Source organism: Pempheris klunzingeri, chromosome 8, assembly GCF_042242105.1.
Source record: "Pempheris klunzingeri isolate RE-2024b chromosome 8, fPemKlu1.hap1, whole genome shotgun sequence".
Taxonomy (NCBI): Eukaryota; Metazoa; Chordata; class Actinopteri; order Acropomatiformes; family Pempheridae; genus Pempheris; species Pempheris klunzingeri.
In genome coordinates, this window is record NC_092019.1 from 1,539,238 (window position 1) to 1,559,664 (window position 20,427).

Consider the following 20,427-nt stretch of genomic DNA (forward strand, 5'->3'; position numbering starts at 1 on the left):
AGTAACTGTTAGTTCCCAACAAAGAACCCAGACCCACTAAAAGCTTTTCTTTAGCAGGCTGTGATATATTTGATATAATTATTAGCTTGTTAGCTGTTATTAGACGATCGCTCTCAGGCTCTCTGTCACCGTTCTGCTCTGCATGTGCTGCAGCTGAAAGTAAAGTTGGTTAAAATAAGCTAAGCTAACAGAAACAGAAACACAGCTGACTCGTTTCACACACTGGCTAAAGAGCGGCATGGCTGCTAACACGTTAGCATGTAGCTTGGAGCCATAAAGCTCTTCTCTCAGGATCTTATTCAGGACCTGGTGGGAACCAATCAGAGATCAGAGATGTGGGATTTAATCCCGGTGCAGCCGACTACTCAGCATCTCTTTAGCAGAGCGTCATTAATTCAAACTGGTTTCTTTAAGTTGTTTAAGTGATGAAGAGAGCTGGTCTGGATGATGTGTTACCGATCTGATGTAATTTTAGAAACGGGAATTGCTCACAAACGCTGCCTTAACAACACCATCGTCATCAGAGTGTAGCGTTCAGGGTTCAGGTGGTTTCGTGCTTCTGGTCTCTTGGTCCTGTGAGGAACAAAAACAACATCCTGTCGTGCCCACAGCTGCCTCACTGTAAGTGGAAAGTGCAGCGTAAAGTGGAAGCTGCTCCCCTTTCATGTCGGCACAGGAGTCAGGAAAGAGAAGGTGGGGGTGTGGGGTCCACGTTCGGGACTCCTCCTGCAGGACGCTTCCTGGTTTCAGGGTCGCGTCTGCACTCCGACCTTCGGTGTGCTGACTCACCCGGATTCAGCAGCGATCCATTAACTCATCCTGTCACATCTGCAGATAAAACCGATGAGTTTGGGAGCTGTGAGCGCCGTGGTGTGGTGCAGAGTACGCACAGGTACACGCAGGTAAACCCCCTGTAGGCCCGCCCCCAAGTCCCCTTCACTCAGGGAAGTCCTGCAAGCTGCAATCTTTTTTTTAATCTTTATTGAAAAACATTCAATTGTACGGATGGTGCAAAACTCAACATAAGAAAATATGCAGAAAAGTACTTGATTTGACATTGAATTAGATAAATAAAATAATTAAAAGAAAGAAAAGTAATGGGACAAACACAGGACGTTTATCACTTTAACCCTCTGCTCTCTGAACGCTGCGTCTGCGTCCTCGCTGCTGCTTCTTCTTCTGGTGACGTCATGTCTTGGAGGACCTTCTTCTTCTTCATGTCCCTAAAATGTGTCCAAGCTCAGTTAAAAGGTTCCAGAAGTCAGTGAAGCAGAATGAGTGAGAAAAGACTTCAGACTGGAGAAACATGGAGGAAATCCAGGAATCAGACATGTTGTTCATCAGAGGAGACTAAAGAATGACAGAGAACATGTTGATCCAGAACACCAGAGACACTATAGACCTCCACTACACACTGACACACTGACTAACTAGCACACACACACTATAGACCTCCACTACACACTGACACACTGACTAACTAGCACACACACACTATAGACCTCCACTACACACTGACACACTGACTAACTAGCACACACACACACTATAGACCTCCACTACACACTGACACACTGACTAACTAGCACACACACACTATAGACCTCCACTACACACTGACACACTGACTAACTAGCACACACACACACTATAGACCTCCACTACACACTGACACACTGACTAACTAGCACACACACACTATAGACCTCCACTACACACTGACACACTGACTAACTAGCACACACACACACTATAGACCTCCACTACACACTGACACACTGACTAACTAGCACACACACACTATAGACCTCCACTACACACTGACACACTGACTAACTAGCACACACACACTATAGACCTCCACTACACACTGACACACTGACTAACTAGCACACACACACTATAGACCTCCACTACACACTAACACACTGACACACTGACTAACTAGCACACACACACTATAGACCTCCACTACACACTAACACACTGACTAACTAGCACACACACACTATAGACCTCCACTACACACTAACACACTGACTAACTAGCACACACACACACACACACTATAGACCTCCACTACACACTAACACACTGACTAACTAGCACACACACACTATAGACCTCCACTACACACTGACACACTGACTAACTAGCACACACACACACTATAGACCTCCACTACACACTGACACACTGACTAACTAGCACACACACACTATAGACCTCCACTACACACTAACACACTGACTAACTAGCACACACACACACACACTATAGACCTCCACTACACACTAACACGCTGACTAACTAGCACACACACACTATAGACCTCCACTACACACTGACACACTGACTAACTAGCACACACACACACTATAGACCTCCACTACACACTGACACACTGACTAACTAGCACACACACACACACACTATAGACCTCCACTACACACTAACACACTGACTAACTAGCACACACACACTATAGACCTCCACTACACACTAACACACTGACTAACTAGCACACACACACACACTATAGACCTCCACTACACACTGACACACTGACTAACTAGCACACACACACTATAGACCTCCACTACACACTGACACACTGACTAACTAGCACACACACACACTATAGACCTCCACTACACACTAACACACTGACTAACTAGCACACACACACTATAGACCTCCACTACACACTAACACACTGACTAACTAGCACACACACACTATAGACCTCCACTACACACTAACACACTGACTAACTAGCACACACACACTATAGACCTCCACTACACACTGACACACTGACTAACTAGCACACACACACACTATAGACCTCCACTACACACTGACACACTGACTAACTAGCACACACACACACTATAGACCTCCACTACACACTGACACACTGACTAACTAGCACACACACACACTATAGACCTCCACTACACACTAACACACTGACTAACTAGCACACACACACTATAGACCTCCACTACACACTAACACACTGACTAACTAGCACACACACACTATAGACCTCCACTACACACTGACACACTGACTAACTAGCACACACACACACTATAGACCTCCACTACACACTGACACACTGACTAACTAGCACACACACACACTATAGACCTCCACTACACACTAACACACTGACTAACTAGCACACACACACTATAGACCTCCACTACACACTGACACACTGACTAACTAGCACACACACACTATAGACCTCCACTACACACTAACACACTGACTAACTAGCACACACACACTATAGACCTCCACTACACACTAACACACTGACTAACTAGCACACACACACTATAGACCTCCACTACTACTTGGATCAAACCCTCCTTGGGTGAACAAAGAAAGACTAGAGAGTATTTTCAGAGCAGGTGGAGGAGAATGAAAGCGGTTCAGGTCCAGCAGGCTGTAAACTCCTCGCGGTGGCTCGGTGTCAATCGGAAGAAGGCTTTTAGCCCTGCGTGGTTTCTGTGGTTTCACCGTTCACTTCCTGCCCAGAGGTTATTAAAGCCTGAAACAATAGAGGCCGCGGGGCAGGAACGGCACGCTGCAGGAATGTCATCACGCCTCTGGAGAGACTTCCTGACGCTGCGACACCGAGACTCCGCTATGGGAGGAAGCCGAGAGAAGTCTGAACTCTCTGCATCCGAGAAACAGAGAGAGCAAACATTAGTGCTCGGCCACTAAAACCATCCACAGAACAGCCGAGACGTTATTTATGATATTATTGTGGTTAAATGAAACACTCAAGGTACATCAGTGCCCTGAAATCATCAACCTCCACTTAAGCTGCATTACCACAAGCAGGAATCCAACGAAAGGAATCTTTTTCTTTCATGTTTTACTAAACCTCAAAGGACAAAAGCTGTTGTGTAAGAATTCAGTGTTTGTAAAAGCTCCAGTGAGCAGACCGTAAGCCGAGAACCTCACAGTGTCTTTTTATCCATAAAGTCCCTCAATATCACATTGATTTTGTCTGAACACAGAATATCAGCTGGCAAAGACTCACAAACTTAATGGATTTTTTTTCTCAGTGTAGCTGCACACACACACACACACACACACACACACACACACACACACACACACACACACACACACACACAGACACACAGACACACACACACACACACACACACACACACAGACAGACACACACACACACACACACAGACAGACAGACACACACACACACACAGACAGACACACACACACAGACACACACACACAGACACACACACACACAGACACACACAGACAGACACACACACACACACACACACACACAGACACACACAGACAGACAGACAGACACACACACACACAGACAGACACACACACACACAGACACACACACACACACACACAGACAGACACACACACACACACACACAGACACACACACACACAGAGTAGAGTGTGTGTCTCTACAGCTTATAATTAGCTTTAGCTTTAAACTCTGGGCATCACATCAGTTTCGTGCTCTGTACTGGAAACGCGTTACATTGCATTTGTTTCTGTTCAGTAAATAAGTTTAAAAAAACCTTAATCTGAACCTTAAAACCAAGTCTTAACACTTAAACAGGTTTTTGGATTTGTGATGCAGAAATCAGTCTCCTTCTGGTCTGCGTTTCTTCTTCTGCTGCTTTAAATGTGTTTCTAACGGGATCAAACAGGCCGCGTTTCTTCTTCTTCTGCTGCTTTAAATGTGTTTCTAACGGGATCAAACAGGCCGCGTTTCTTCTTCTGCTGCTTTAAATGTGTTTCTAACGGGATCAAACAGGCCGCGTTTCTTCTTCTGCTGCTGCTTTAAATGTGTTTCTAACGGGATCAAACAGGCCGCGTTTCTTCTTCTGCTGCTGCTTTAAATGTGTTTCTAACGGGATCAAACAGGCCGCGTTTCTTCTTCTGCTGCTGCTTTAAATGTGTTTCTAACAGGATCAAACAGGCTGCGTTTCTTCTTCTGCTGCTTTAAATGTGTTTCTAACAGGATCAAACAGGCTGCGTTTCTTCTTCTGCTGCTTTAAATGTGTTTCTTGGATGTACTTCCTGCTTTGTTGTGCTGCAGCTACAGACAGCAGCTAAAGTCACAGTCAGAGTGTTTCTCCATCCCAGATGAACCTCTGGTCGTCATGGTGTTAAAAACCCTCTGAGCGGCTGACGTCTGGCCTGGTGCCCCCCCCATTAGAGAATAATACTGATGTGCTGCTGGAATACACCACTGACAGTCTGCAGGGGGGCTTTTATTTTGAAAAGTGAGTGAATCTTTAGCGGAGTGCCGAGACACTTCTGAAACACACCACGGAGCTTCTGGTGGAATTTAAAGCGTTAGCTAGAGCGGCCCCATCAGCCCTGGTGGCCACGTGGCAGCAGATATGCTCCTGGTGGGTCTTAGCACTTGAGGATTAGCCAAAATGTCCTCACTTCACAGGTAAAAGGACACGGCCCGATCCTCACACACACATGCACAAACACACACTCTGTCTCTGTGATAGATCCCATTGATGTCTCCCAGTGGCAGACATCGTCGCCTCCAGCTGTTGGAGTCACTCTGGGCGGCTTCGGCAGCTCCCCGCCATGTTATTGATTATTGTTTCCTCCCCCGTACTTCAGATCGACGACACCCACTAACAAACACAGCGAGGACAAAACTCACAGCGGAAGACACAGAAACTTAAAGCAGCTGCTCCTAATTGTTATTTTTGAGCGTGACTGTAGAAATGACATTTTGATGCTGCTAACTACTGCTGCCGCGGTCGCCGTCGGATGTCTTCCTCGCTCTAAAGTCCTGCTGGAACAACCTGCTTTTAATCTGTCAGATTTAAAAGGGATCAAGGAAGAGAAACATCTCAGCAGAAAACTTCTTAGAAGTTCAATTTATCAGTTTAGTCAGAGGTGAGTTGGGGAGTCAGGGAACCATCACAGTTAAAAGGTAATCAAAGAAACCTGCAGAGGATGGAAATAAGGAAAGAAACAAAGATCAAACTGATTAATGTAAAGAAAACAAAAAATAATTATTGGAGACCAGGCACATTTTTTATTTTCTTCACCAGACTCCATTGACAAAACCAGTACTTTTACCGTGTAGAGCAAAACTTAAGTTATTCTTGAACTTCTTGTGCCGTTTTCTCATTTTCGTTTGGTCCCCAAAAACTGTACCTAAAATCCTCCCGTGGTTCATCTGGTTCAGCTGTGAGTCAACTCTTGAAAGTCATCGTCATTGTTTTCAGCATTTCCAGAACACTTGATCGTGAAAGCAGGAACGTAACACTGCTCCATAGTTGCTGAATGCAAAGCAGAATCTGAGCTCTTTCTCTTTTAGCAATGATCTCTGGGACTTGTGGTTTCTTACTGCCTCAAACGTCAGTGAACGCTGACCTGTGAGTATGTTGGAAAAGTTATTTAACTAAGTTGTTTAGCTCCTGTAGCTTCTTGAATCTCGACTGAAACCACCTCCTGTCTCGTGCTCTCCACAGTGACGTTTGTCTGCTGCTCGCCCGACGTCTTCAGGAAGTTGATGGTTGAGTTTCGTCGGGCACATCTTCCTCATGAGCAGTACGTCTTCTTCTACATCGACGTATTCGGAGAGAGTCTGAACTCCAAACACAGACAGCCGTGGGCCCGCGGGGACGAGGACGACGCCATCGCCAAGGACGCCTTCCAGGTACACTGTTCGTTTCCAAAACACGAATCTGACTCCAGTTCTCCTAAAACGTGCAATTTTTCAAGTTGAATTTGGTTTGGCCCGTTATCACACACTAAATGGGCTTTACAGCCTCGCAACAGCTTTCTAAACACACTATTTCTGAATAAACGTCTATAAAAAAGCAGCATGAGTACATCAGCTCCTGTTTGCAGTGGATGATGTACAGAAACCGTCGCTGGGTTGTTCATACCTGACATTAACTTGGGCGATCTGATCACAAGTGGGAAGCTGCAGGTACTACGGCTAATTAACGTCACCTTTCTCACTCTGTCTGCTTAAAAAAGCTGTAAAAAGCAACATTTAACATCACAGCTTGTTTTGTATAATGAAAAGCTGCTTTATATGCTGTAAAAACCTGCCAAAACACGGCTTCTTAAAGGGTTTCAGTAATGAGTAGTAAGGTGATTCATTTAATAAAGCGTAATGAGCCTTTTCTCCTGTTTCCTAGAGCCAGTAAGTTTCTGTGAACCATCAGTGGCATTTAAGTCACTGATCACTGGAGCTCCACACATTTTTACAAGCAGATGTCAAAAGCAGCGTGTTACATTAAATAATATAAAATATTGGTGTTCTGACAGTCTGAATGCTGCTTTTTATGGTGTAATTTTAGAAAACAGAGTGAAAAGTGGTGATAATTGCCACACCAGACGATAAATATGTCTCAACTGACAACCAGACAAGCAGTAAGTGTCAATCATCGTCACTTTTCATACTCTGTTTGCGAAAAAAATCACTGCAAAAGCATTTTTTTAACATTGTGTGATGTTAAACGCAGCTTTTTACATTGTAAAAAGCTGAAAAACCAGACTCCTTCTATGGTGCTGTACACATTATCTATTATGTCCATTGCGAATTAAGGTCCAAGAAAATCTACAGAATTTTTACTGCAGAACCTGCCCGAGAATCATCACGTTTTTAAGTTTTCTTTACTGACAAAGTAATCCAGTGTCAGTTGTCTGCACAGTCGTGGTTTCACTGCAAACCGGAGCTGCTAACGGCTAATTCGGCACAATTTTTACTGGAGACAAACAAAAACTAAATCCAGTACTTTCAATTGAAACTTGCAGTCAAGAGAAAGATTAAGAACCCACCTGAACAAGGTGAGTAAACAGACAATGATTATTGCCGGTCCGGCTACGTGAAGGTGAGATGAGCAAAATAAAGATGATATAGTTTCCTAAACCTGAACAAATAGTTTTGGTGCCTAAACCTAACCAAACTGCCACTTAAAACTGATAACAGTAAAACACAGCGGCGCTTCTGGTCGTACTTAAAGCGGAAAGTCACTGACGTTTAACCTGTTTGTCTCTTACGTGTTTGGTCGTAAATGTAATCAGAGTTTATCTCTCTATATATTTACGTATCTCTACTGACAATACTGTGTTTTATTGTTGGATTAAAACTTGAACTGTAATGTTTCTGAAGCACCAGTCGGTCCGTGTGATCCAGTTTGTTTGTTTTACCTGAATCCAACTTTTCCAGAACGACAGCTCAGCTTAATGACTGACGTGTCATTAAATCATTCTGTGCCAACTTTTATCTTTGGCTGTCACTGATTGTGTGGCAGCAGCCACCAGGAACACAATGAATCATCCATCCATCACACTCACAAAGCCTCAGACAGCACTGATTGGATTTCATCAGAGCCTCTGGGGAAATGATCCGTCCCATTATTGTTCTTCCTCACATTCAGAGTGATTTTTTTTTTTCCTTTCATGTCGAATTGATGTTTTCCTGTGAAGAGGAGTACTGTATGAAGGTTAAAGGTCCGTTTTAGTGACAGACGGGCCCCCCCACGTCGCCTTCGGGGGCTTCGTCCTGGAGGATGAGGAGGGTTAAACACCTCGAAACATCTCCGAGTGTTTGACGTCAGCCGGTGGCAGAAGCTGATTCCCCCCCGGCTGCTCTGAAGTGGTTTTCCTCTCTCAACTTCATCTTCCTCTGTTTTGCACTGGAAATTGGATTTATTCTCTGCTGACCCTCCTCCACACACACACACACACACACACACACACACACACACACACACACACTCTTATTCAAATCAGCAATTATTGTCCTGTTCGTCTGAAGTGGCACAGTTGAGACATATTCACACATTTGTCTGATCAGTCAGGCCATGTTTAAAGTTTTTATCTTCTTTTTACCTTTTACTGAACGACGACAGGATTACACGGCTTGGCAAATAACGGTTAAATAAGACGAAGGATGAGCCGGGCTGTGATGTGGACGACCGGCCGCCAACACAAAAGACAACAGAGGAGCGGCGCTCAGATAACAAATGTGTGTTTAGAGAGACAACAGGTTGGCAGAGCGAAGCAACATGCAGCCCGTTTCTCACAGGAAAGGAATTCACTCTGAGCGATAACGACCTGAAGGGAGACGGCTTGATTGACTGATTAAGTCCAGAGAAACATATTTTCATTCTGGGGAGAAATTTACTCATTTAAATTCCTCAGTAAATATTTAAAATCACAGTTTATCATCAAAGGTTTCCAACTTTAGGAGGACTAAAGGGGAGGATAAAGGCAGAACCTGCCTGAGAATCATCACGTTTTTAAGTTTTCTTTAATGACAAAGTAATCCAGTGTCAGTTGTCTGCACAGTCGTGGTTTCACTGCAAACCGGAGCTGCTAACTGCTAATTCGGCACAATTTTTACTGGAGACAATTAGCCAAAATCTAAAAAAAACGGAGGGATGAAAGAGAGTAGCAGTACCCACTCGTAGGAGTCTCGCTCTCCTGATGATAACTTTTTCTCCCATCACTTTGGTTCCCGCACAGGTTGACATGTTGATGTCGCGCCTTCTTGTTGCCAACATGAGCCGATCGTTTGTTCATGAAAATCTTCATATTGATTAGGGGACAGTGATACAGCCGGTTAGCTGCTACTGTTGTTGTTAAACATGCTGTGAAATTATATTTACTGTCTGTCAGCCGTACACGGAGATATTTACGTTGAATCCTGCTAGCATAACGTTAGCTTTGTGGCTAACAGCTGAGCTAAAGGGATCAATGAGCTGAGGGAATAGAAATATCTCCTGTTGATAATTCGTATTTATGATCCGATGTTTTTATACACTTTAAGGTCTTAATGGTTGTGTTGCTGTAATTTTTTCCTTTGAAGCAAAACATTTTGTTAATTAATTCATACTGTAGATAACTTTAACAATGAGCAGACTGCTGTTGACTGTCTCATTGATCAGGGAAATGTGTTACCATGGTTACCGAATTATCGCATCGCTCATGCTGATCGATTATAAGACTGCTTCCTTAACAGCTCACGATCGGCAGATTAATCTATCAGCAGTCACATATCCACCATCATATAATCCTTTGTTTGCTTTCTCAAATACAACGTGCACAATGTTAACCACTGCACAAGCTAGCTAGCTAACGTTAGCTGTGCTCTGACGTAAAAAGCTGACTAGCTTAAATATAGCGGCTAATGTCACCGTAGTTCTAATGCAGGTCGCTTATAAGAGTGCTTCCTGAATTTATTACATGTCACATATATCACATATCTGCGGTCATATGATCCATCGTCATGAAAACCTTTCAAACGTCAAAGACCAGACTTCATTCGATATGTAGCGCTCCCCACTGTTAGTGTTATTTAGCTAAGTGTGTTAGCACTGGCTCGCTGTACATGATCTCTCACATAACAATTCAATAAAACCAGGTAAATAGAGAAAAAAAAACATGCTTCAAAACATCAGACATGCATCTGACGTATACAAACATGATATCAAATACATACATCATGTCATATATCAAAATCTACACCAAATATATAAATATAAGTAGAACTTTTCAGTGAACTTTGTAAAGCACTATGAGACACTCTGTTGTGATATTGGGCTATACAAATAAAATTGAATTGAATTGAATTGAATTGAATTGAATTGAATTGAATTGAAAAGAAGTAATAGATTTGTGTTCTTTCATTGATGCTGTTGTGATGTTGGACCTTGCGTATATTTACTCTCCTTTAAATGATATCGGGTGTAAACACAGCGTCCGCCAACTCCTCTTCCTGCTTCCCTTCCAGATGCAATCAAAGAGCACAAGGAAGCACTTTTTTTTTTTCTTTTTTTTTTTACCTCCTTTCGTTTCCCATTCATGGAGAACAAGATGTTTACTTGTTTGGAATGGAAGTCTTATATAAGTCTTATATTTGTAATATACATAACGGTCATTTTCAAATTCCCCTCTTCCTGTTTTCCAGAGCGTGAAGATCCTGACGTACCGAGAACCCGAAAACCCCGAGTACAAAGAGTTTGTCAGCAACCTGAAGACAGACGCCAAGAAAATGTTCAACTACACCGTAGAGGACTCACTGGTGAGAAGTGTGTGTGTGCTGGTGAATATACAGTAAAATACATTTGAAATGAAGAAAGTCTCCATTACAACGTTAAAAATTTTTGTGTAACATCCGCCGAAATCACAAGTCTCATAAGTCAAAAAGCTTTTTCCACAGACTCACTTTGTGAAAGAGACGTCTGGACATCAGAGGATAAGATTTTTTGAGTCACATCCTGTGAAATTACTCGTTTCATCATCAGAATTTGATTCACTCAGTCCAATAACATTTGAATGACATCTAGAAGAGCTGCATGGTTAAATCATTTTATCCCCATTCAAGTTAGTGGAAGGCTAACAGGAAGTTAGCGGGGGGCTAACAGGAAGTTAGCAGAGGGCTAACAGGAAGTTAGATGGCTCGGTAGGCCTGAGACACCAGTACTTCATGTTTAGTTTTCGTCAAACTGAGCAACTTTCCTCCACGCTCCATGCTTCTGGCTCCAAAAAAACCAAGATGGCAACGACTGTGAAACCAAACTTGAGGCTTCAAAACAGCAGTCTGGCGCCATGTATTTATATACAGTATTTTATAGGAATATGGCTCAAATTTCTGTGAATGCATTCAAAAGAAAACTTTCTTGTTTTGTTCATAACGCAGCTAATTTACACGACTGTAGAAGTCAGGAGTTTTTAGGATGTTTTATTGTTACTTTGGTTGTTGATGGTGTGAAATTCTTTGGCTGGGAGCCAAAGACGTGTATATATGAACTACAGAATAAAACATACATATGTAAAAAAGATATATATATAAGTCAAAACATATGTAAAGAAATGTACAATGTTGAAGGCATCTAAGTATAAAAACAGGGAACAAGTAGAGATAAAGGATAGAAGCATAAAACGGGATATATAATCATAAGAGATAAAAAACAAAATAAAGTGTATATATATGTACGTAAAGAGATATATGAATAAAAATATATATAAAGAAATAATGTATAAGGTAGATAAATATAAAAACAGGAAATAAAGGCAGTAGAGAGAAAGGATAGAAGCATAAAACGGAATATAAAATCATATATGTATGTCTACACATATATATATATATATATATAGACATGATATAAAAGTAATAAAGGGGCATATTCAGTAATGTAGTGAGATGTTGCACAGATGAATAATGAGGTTATTGCTCAGGTTTACTAAATAAATCAGGGTTCATCCTCTGGAAAGCTCGAATATGAAGTGAAAGTGCTGGACAGACAAACATCCTCATCCTCAGGCCTCACTGCTGGCGGACAAACACAAACATGATCTAATAAAAACTGAGGAAATTAGGTTATTAGACGTAATGAATGTGCCTGGAAAACATCAACAACACCCAGATGAAAGAAGACATTATTATGCTAATGTGTGCTCGGCTCTGTCAGGGCTGTCGGAGAGCTAATTCAGTTCAGAGACGCTAATTCAGTCTGCTGATCTTATCCTGCCGCTTCGTCCTGGACATGATGGCACATAATGGTGACCGCAGCTCGGCACAACACGGCGCTAAAAGCAGCTGATGTCTCCACCTGTAATGAGGATGGGATGGCGGACAATGACAGGAGCTCTGAGCCGAGGTGAGGCGTCTCGTCCTGCGGCGTGTTCCCTTTGAGCTTTTATCGTGTTGCAAAGAAAAACAGAAAGCTGTGTTGGAGAGTAGCTCGGTGTGCTGGACGCATCTGCTCGAACTGCCGTCAAGACACAAAAGTGTTGAGTGCAGCTGCAGCATTGTGACTTGACGTCTTCATCCGGTGATATTCAGCCGCACAGTGTCTCAGTATCAGGAAGTACACCAGGCTTTGAAAACAATAGAGGCCAAACCCCGTAATTACAATAATGGCGGCTGTCATTGACTCACATTAGCCCCTTTTCCAACACAAGAACTTTCATCATTTAGCAGGATTTCTAAAAACCTCGGCGCGTTTCCATCAAAATTACCCGGAGGAAAAACGTTCCCTGAAGAAAGTTCCTAATAGAGAGGAGGAACTTTTCAGATTACCCAGAATTCTTGAGGGGCGGGGCTGTGTGCTGCAGAACGCTGATTGGTCGAACGCACTTCCGTTTTTAAGCCAGTGTGGCTGCAAACTGGTTTATTTCATTTCTACAAGTGGACGTGGAGTGTTTGCCGAGGAGGAAATTCAGCGGGACGACCGAGTCTGTGGAGGAACAGCCGACAAGCTGGCCCAGCTAAATGTAGGACACACGCCGAAACAGATTGGTGAAAAGTTGAAGAAACTTGTGCAAGATTATAAGAAGCTGAAGGACCACAGCAGTCGCAGTGGTATGACCAGCTCGACGCCATACTGGGCCACAGACCGGCACATTCTGGCACTCCTCCATACTCCATCAGCCTGATCTGAATAAATGGAAACGCAAACCACACAGATTACCAGGAATTTATTTACCTGGGTAAGTAAATTCCTGGTAATAAAAGTTCCTGGAACACAAACTGCAAAATGATTTGTTTCACCATCAGAATTTGATTCATTCAGTCTGATAAAATTTGGAAAGTCTCGAAGAGCCACTCAAATCATTTTATTCCCATTCAAGATAGCAGAGGGCTAACAGGAAGTTAGCAGAGGGCTAATAGGAAGTTAGCAGAGGGCTAACAGGAACTTAGCAGAGGGCTAATAGGAAGTTAGCGTAGTGGGGAGCTGTGCCATTCCTACTTTCATAGAGCCTCCAACACTGTGCAGTTCTGTTTGTACATCTATGAAACCAGCGTGTACCATTTCCCTTTTTCAATGATACATACAGACTACTGCCACCTGCTGGCACGGAGAGTTATCTCCTCTCACTCTGGTGCAGAACTGTTGGCTGATGTCTGCGATGTGTTCAAGTGCAACCGTGTTGACCAGAAACAGGAGGCGTGAGGTGGTTCAGATCCCCTCAGTCTGATAAGACTTGGAAAGGATTTTAGACCTGTTCAAGTTGGCTAACAGGAAGTTAGCGCAGGGCTAACAGGAAGTTAGCCAGCTCAGCAGGCCTGAGACACCAGTACGCCATGCTGTATGGCCCCAACTGCTCCGTCCTCTTGTTTTAACAAGCTGCTGTAGTTCAAAGCTAGTTAGCATATAAGATAACAACAATAACAATAGGCTAGCTTAGCTTAGCATGAGCTAACGCTAACGTCGCTTAGCACAGCTGCAGATGAGTGGATGGATAGAGTGCAATAGAATATAAAATGAAAGATAAAAAAGGATTTAAATAAAACAAAAGCAAAGGAAAACTTAAATAGAATTTCTAGAAGCAACATAAAAGCAAATGAAATACAACATTTAAAGTAACGCAGAAGTGCAAAATGGAGTTTCAGGCCTGTAGCTGCAGAGCTAATTAAGGGCTAAAGCAAAAACACTTTTAAGCTTTGTTATTGTATAAATATAAATGTGTGTGTGTATTTAAAATGTTTCATTAGCTGGATTCCCTGATATCTGCAGGTAGAGTTTTCCAAAGGCTGCATCCGATTTTTAATCATCGTGAAATCAAATGACAGATTTACCTCAATAAATCAACAATAACATGAGCAGAGAGGATAATTATTCTGTCAGCTGTCACACAAACAGTGCAGTTAAGCCAATTTAACAATAAGAGCGTCTCTCCGGCGATGATGGGATGTGTGCGAAGTGTGTCCAGTAATCAGTGAGCTCAGTCCTCCTTGAGATTACAAGCATAGAGCAGCTTTTAGCAGGACGGAGGTGAGAGTTTAATGACACAGGTAAATAGATAGAAAGTGGGGGGGATGTGTACAGAGGAGAACAAACAATCTTATCGATCGTGGTGTTGGGTAAAGGTCAGCACGTCCTTCAGGTCACAGTTACAGATTTGACGACATTTTGAATCTCCGCAGGGCCCCGACACCCGGGGTGTGTGTTTGTGTGAGATGTCAAACACTTTAGTGACAGTTTGGAGGTTAAAGCTTGAAACAACAGACGGAAACCAGAGGCCAGATGTAGGAACGACACACACAAATACACACAAACACACAAATACCATCAGTGGTATGCATGAAGCAGATGTTGAGAATGTGTGCGGCTCACACATGGTGAGGATGCTATGGTGATAATGTCATCTGATCATGAAACATGCTTTATTTAGCTTGTTAGCCACTTCCACTAATCGTGTGAATTTCTTTCCAGTCTACACAGCTACTGCATAAGCAAACAGTTACGAAACGTTTACCTAGTTGTTTATATCAGGATCCCTATAAGCTGTACATTGAAGCACATGTATTCCTATGGGCTCCACATATCAAAAACATATATCCAAAACATAAATGAAGCATTGCAGTCAACAGGTGAGCATTAGACATACTGCAGAATAACGACGATATGAAGGAGTTCAACTTAAACTCAAAGCCACCAGACTCCATTGACAAAAACAGTAATTTTACCTCACAGCTCCAACATAATTACTAAACCATTAAAACCTCAGCAGCCATTTTATCCCGTTACCGGGCCAACGGGCAGACATCAAGACAAGATTAATTAGGAAAAATAAAAAGGAAATACTGAAAGTAAAAGAGGTCATCAAGGCAGCAGTAGACCTGCGCTTGTATTTTGTGTGAGGTAAAATTAGCAGATTTCTCAGTGGAGTCTGGTGGCTTTAAAGACAGCAATGTAATGGCTGTGTAAACAATAAGGATTTTACAGGTCCAGAAAAAAAAAAAAGCTCCCATGTAGTGCCAATTAGTTTTTGTTTACCCAGTTATTATACTGGATCCAAACCAATTCTTTAAAACACCAAAGTCACTGGAGGGTTAACAAATATTTAGTTTCTACATTCACTGTTATGTTTTGGGTTAACGTATGATTTTTTTTTTTACCAATGAAAAGGATTCTGTTTTGTTCCCCGTCTTCCAGATGAACATCATAGCCGGAGGTTTTTACGACGGTTTGATGCTCTACACTCACGCTCTGAACGAGACCATGTCGGTGTCCGGCGGTCGGCCTCCGGGCAAAGCCGTCACCAAGACCATGTGGAATCGAACCTTCCTCGGTGAGTGCGGTTTCTGGTGATTTGCACCGTTTCTTCTTCTTCTTTTTCTTCTTCTTCTGCAGCTTTCACCAATCAAAGGTACTATGTGGAACAATTTACAAGTATTCAAGGTTCTTTATTGGCAGGTGAGAAAAAGTCTGACTTTCTATGTAAAGGTCATTTTTATTGGAAAATCCACAGTAAGGTTTAGCTCCCTATGCAGCGCCAACGTTAGCTTAGTAGCACAACTACAACACAGAGTCCAACAGAAAGTCCACTTAAGTTTCAGCTGGGGTAAACTTCAGAAGGGCGTTCAATTAATGGAGGGACTTTTATTTGGTAAAATTGAATGTACCAAAAGCAATGCAAAGCAGCGGGGGGGGGGCAACTGGCTAACTTGAGGTTAGCATGCTAGCTGTAATTTAGCTGCGTGGCATAGATCCAGCCGTGGTTGCTTTGTAACAGCAGCCGATAAAGAAATTTGCAGAAAGTTAGTCAGCATCATCAAGCCGACGGTCCAAATAAAATAAAACATTCGTGTTTATCGTGTCCAGTCGTGTGCTGTCACTGTTTTGACCGATGCCCAGGACTCTCACTCGCTTCTAACTTCTGTTTTAACAACCTGTGTTGATTTCAGCCAACAACAAATGGATGTTATAGCACAGAGAGTGATGCACTACGAGCTAACTGCAACTTAAGATAAGCTAATGTTAGCCCGGTAGCTGTAACAGGTGTGGCGTTGGCTGCGTCGGTAAAATCATCTGCAAACAGGAAGTTAGTTAGCATCATGGAGTCGACGGTTCAAATAACGTCACCTCACTTTTTTAGCCGAAGCCTCTACGGAGCAACAGGACGCTGACTGCAGTTCACCTAACGGCCAGCGGTGTCGCTAATAACAACGATCTTCCACGTAGCATCTTGAAGGTTGAACGTCACGTTAAAATGCTTTTTCTTTCATCTTTAGGTTTCTTCATTAATTTAGTTTTTAATGTGTGTCGATTCATATCAGAGAGGATGCTACTTTAGATATACGATGATTTATGATTTAGATGCAGATATTCTATTTCCCTCGACATGACGGAGAAGCTGCTGTGTGTTTGAGTTGGACTCATTCATTTCTGTGTTTGTATCATATGTAGAAATATCCATTTCTAAACCCTCTTTTGAATTAATACTAGTAACGTCTCTTTATATCTGGTTGTTTAGCCACATTGGCTATTTGCACCCAGGTCTCTGTTGTATATTTGAGTATATTGTGAGTATATTTTATGCTCAGTGTGCTCTGCCTTTTGTGTTTGACTTATTATTTTAACCCAAACTGTCATCTCTTCTTAAACCTAAACAAGTAGTTTTAGTGCCTAAACCAAACCAGCCTGCAACTGAAAAACTGAAATATTTACGTCGACAAAGTCTACAAATAAATAAGTAGTTGTGTGTTGTTGGTGTCAGACGGGATTTGAACTCTAAACCATTCAGCCATGTTCTTTATTCTTTAAACGAGGCGCTTGGGTGCAGACAGACACTCCAGAAACTAATTTCATGCTAAGTCACGTGAAGCAGAAACTTCTTTGAGCATACGTGTAGTACAGTTTGATCAGCTGGAGGCCCGTGTTAGAAACCACTCCACCTCCACCTGAGCACACTTGTATGCTACCGATTCCCTGAGAGGTGTAATTTACCTTCATTTACACTCAGAGTTGAAGTACCGCTGCAGGTTCAACACTAAATCTGAAAAACGGCTTCACTCCAAAACGAATCCTCGCCGGCAGAGAAACATGGCGCCCACTCGAGTGAAACGGCGGCCGACACGGAGGTCAAACTCATTCTGAAATGCTGCTGAGGTTATTAACTGCGTGTCCTGCTCAGCTCCTGTTTGAGGCTCAGATAACAACCCCTATCTGACAAGTCATTTTTTATTCTTTTAATATTGTTTCATTAGCTTTTTTCATAGACCTGTTTAAGTAATTAGCTTTATTTAAATGGCTTTTTATTTGAAATGAAACTGAAGTGGTTCATGTAAGCTTGTAATTTTCACCCTCTGCTTCTCATCATTAAATGGTCAATTCATCATTGAAAAAATGTCAAGGGAGGCTGGAAGGAACCTGGCGTCTAACCAATCACTGCACTGATCTTCAACCCCCTGACGTTAGATGTCAGATTCTGTAGTAAGAACTAAATGGCTAAATGGTGAAGCGCTAAGCTAACCGCCTCTTCTGCCGGCCACGTCTGTTGTTCGACCGATCCGACGCCTCTTTGGACAACCGACGGTGCACAAGCGGGACCTGTGTGCATCTTTCTCAGGAGCTCAAACTCAAAACGTTTTGACCGCGTGAGACAAACGTACGAAGACGTAACCAGCAGGTGGACAAAAACCGGCGCATTCGGGGTGACTGTTGCGGTTCAGGAGCCTTCGGGGCCACAACCAATCGGCCAGCGGTCTGTGGAGCCGCTGGCGACATTTACCGGTATGATGAAGACCATCATCCCATCATGTGGTGACTTAATCTCCATGGAAAGCTGACTGGCTTCCTGTGTGAGTCACCTTTTTAATTTCAGTCCTACATCGAGGACCCACCAACACAGGTGACCTGTAGGCACCGCTGTTGTTGTGTTAAAGTAATATATTTCTTTTAGTAAATATAACTTGTTACTAAGAACGATGCACTAATGAGAAAAGATGCACAAATCCCTGTTTTTGTGAATGTAGTCTGGGGTGTGTGCTGTTTGTGGTTAAACCAAAAGGATCTTCCAGGTCTCTCTCTGTAGGGATCCTTTCAATGATGCTGTCACACACTTAGAATAACACTCTACCCATATATCAATCTATTTTTTCATATAATGTATCACGCTATTCAAAGCTACCAGACTCCATTGACAAAAGCTGAAATTTTAACTTGGAGTTTCTGGTCTACCTCTGCACAAATTCATAAATTTGTTTGTGTTATTATGTTATGGAAATATTGCGTTGGGTCCGATCTAACCCTTTATAACACCAAGGTCACACAATAACGCAAACAAACTAATAGAAGGAGAGAAAATAGCTCTTGTGTCCTGTGAGCTAAAATCCCTGTTTTATTGAATGGAGTCTGGTGTGTGTGCAGAGAGCGATATAGCGATATGGAGCTGCTGGCGACATTCACCGGTATGACGAAAACAGCTGAGAACGAAATTGCTCCGTAACTCCCATCATGTGGTGACTTAATCTCCATGGAAAGCTGACTGGCTTCCTGTGTGAGTCACCTTTTTAATTTCAGTCCTACATCGAGGACCCACCAACACAGGTGACCTGTAGGCACCGCTGTTGTTGTGTTAAAGTAATATATTTCTTTTAGTAAATATAACTTGTTACTAATAGGAGTTTGTTGATATTATTGGCAGATGTTATTTGCACCTGGATGTAAACGGCCAGTAAAAACGTAACCCGAGCCAAACCTCTCGGTAGGTGAGCGGCCCTGGTCGCTGATTATCTGCCAGTTTTAAGATTTATTCATTTATTCAGCAGTGGAGCTGAATTTATTCACGACTGTCAAAACAAACCCAACCAGCCTGCTGATTGACGTGCTGACTTCACTTCACAGCTGCGAAGCTGCGTTTGAGTGCTGGGAATTAATGATGAACGTTAATAATTAATAATTTAAAACTCTGCGTCTTGATTTGGTTTGATTAGAAGATGTGTTGTTTGGATTGATCTTAACAGAGTCTGTTATTTAAAGCTTCCTGTGCTCTTTAACTCAGAAACAGTTAAAGCAACATGATCCACACACACTATAGACCTCCACTACACACTAACACACACACACACACTATAGACCTCCACTACACACTAACACACACACACACACTATAGACCTCCACTACACACTAACACACACACACACTATAGACCTCCACTACACACTAACACACACACACACACTATAGACCTCCACTACACACTAACACACACACACACACTATAGACCTCCACTACACACTAACACACACACACACACACACACTATAGACCTCCACTACACACTAACACACAAACACACACACACACACACACTATAGACCTCCACTACACACTAACACACACACACACACACACACACACACACACACACACTATAGACCTCCACTACACACACACACACACACACACACACACACTACAGACCTCCACTACACACTAACACACACACATACACACTATAGACCTCCACTACACACTAACACACACACACACACACTATAGACCTCCACTACACACTAACACACACACACACACACACACACACACACATACACACTATAGACCTCCACTACACACTAACACACACACACACACACTATAGACCTCCACTACAC

The 20,427-nt window shown here is 42.6% G+C and overlaps 1 protein-coding gene across 1 annotated transcript in view; it reads left to right on the top strand.

The window, feature by feature from the left end:
- npr1b (natriuretic peptide receptor 1b) overlaps positions 1 to 20,427 on the top strand; it is a 92,010-nt gene that overhangs the window by 20,295 nt on the left and 51,288 nt on the right. Inside the window, exons 2-4 of the mRNA XM_070836028.1 lie at positions 6,531 to 6,718; positions 10,988 to 11,101; positions 15,963 to 16,098. Coding sequence (XP_070692129.1) covers positions 6,531 to 6,718; positions 10,988 to 11,101; positions 15,963 to 16,098 — 438 coding nt within the window. The remainder of the gene's footprint in view (positions 1 to 6,530; positions 6,719 to 10,987; positions 11,102 to 15,962; positions 16,099 to 20,427) is intronic.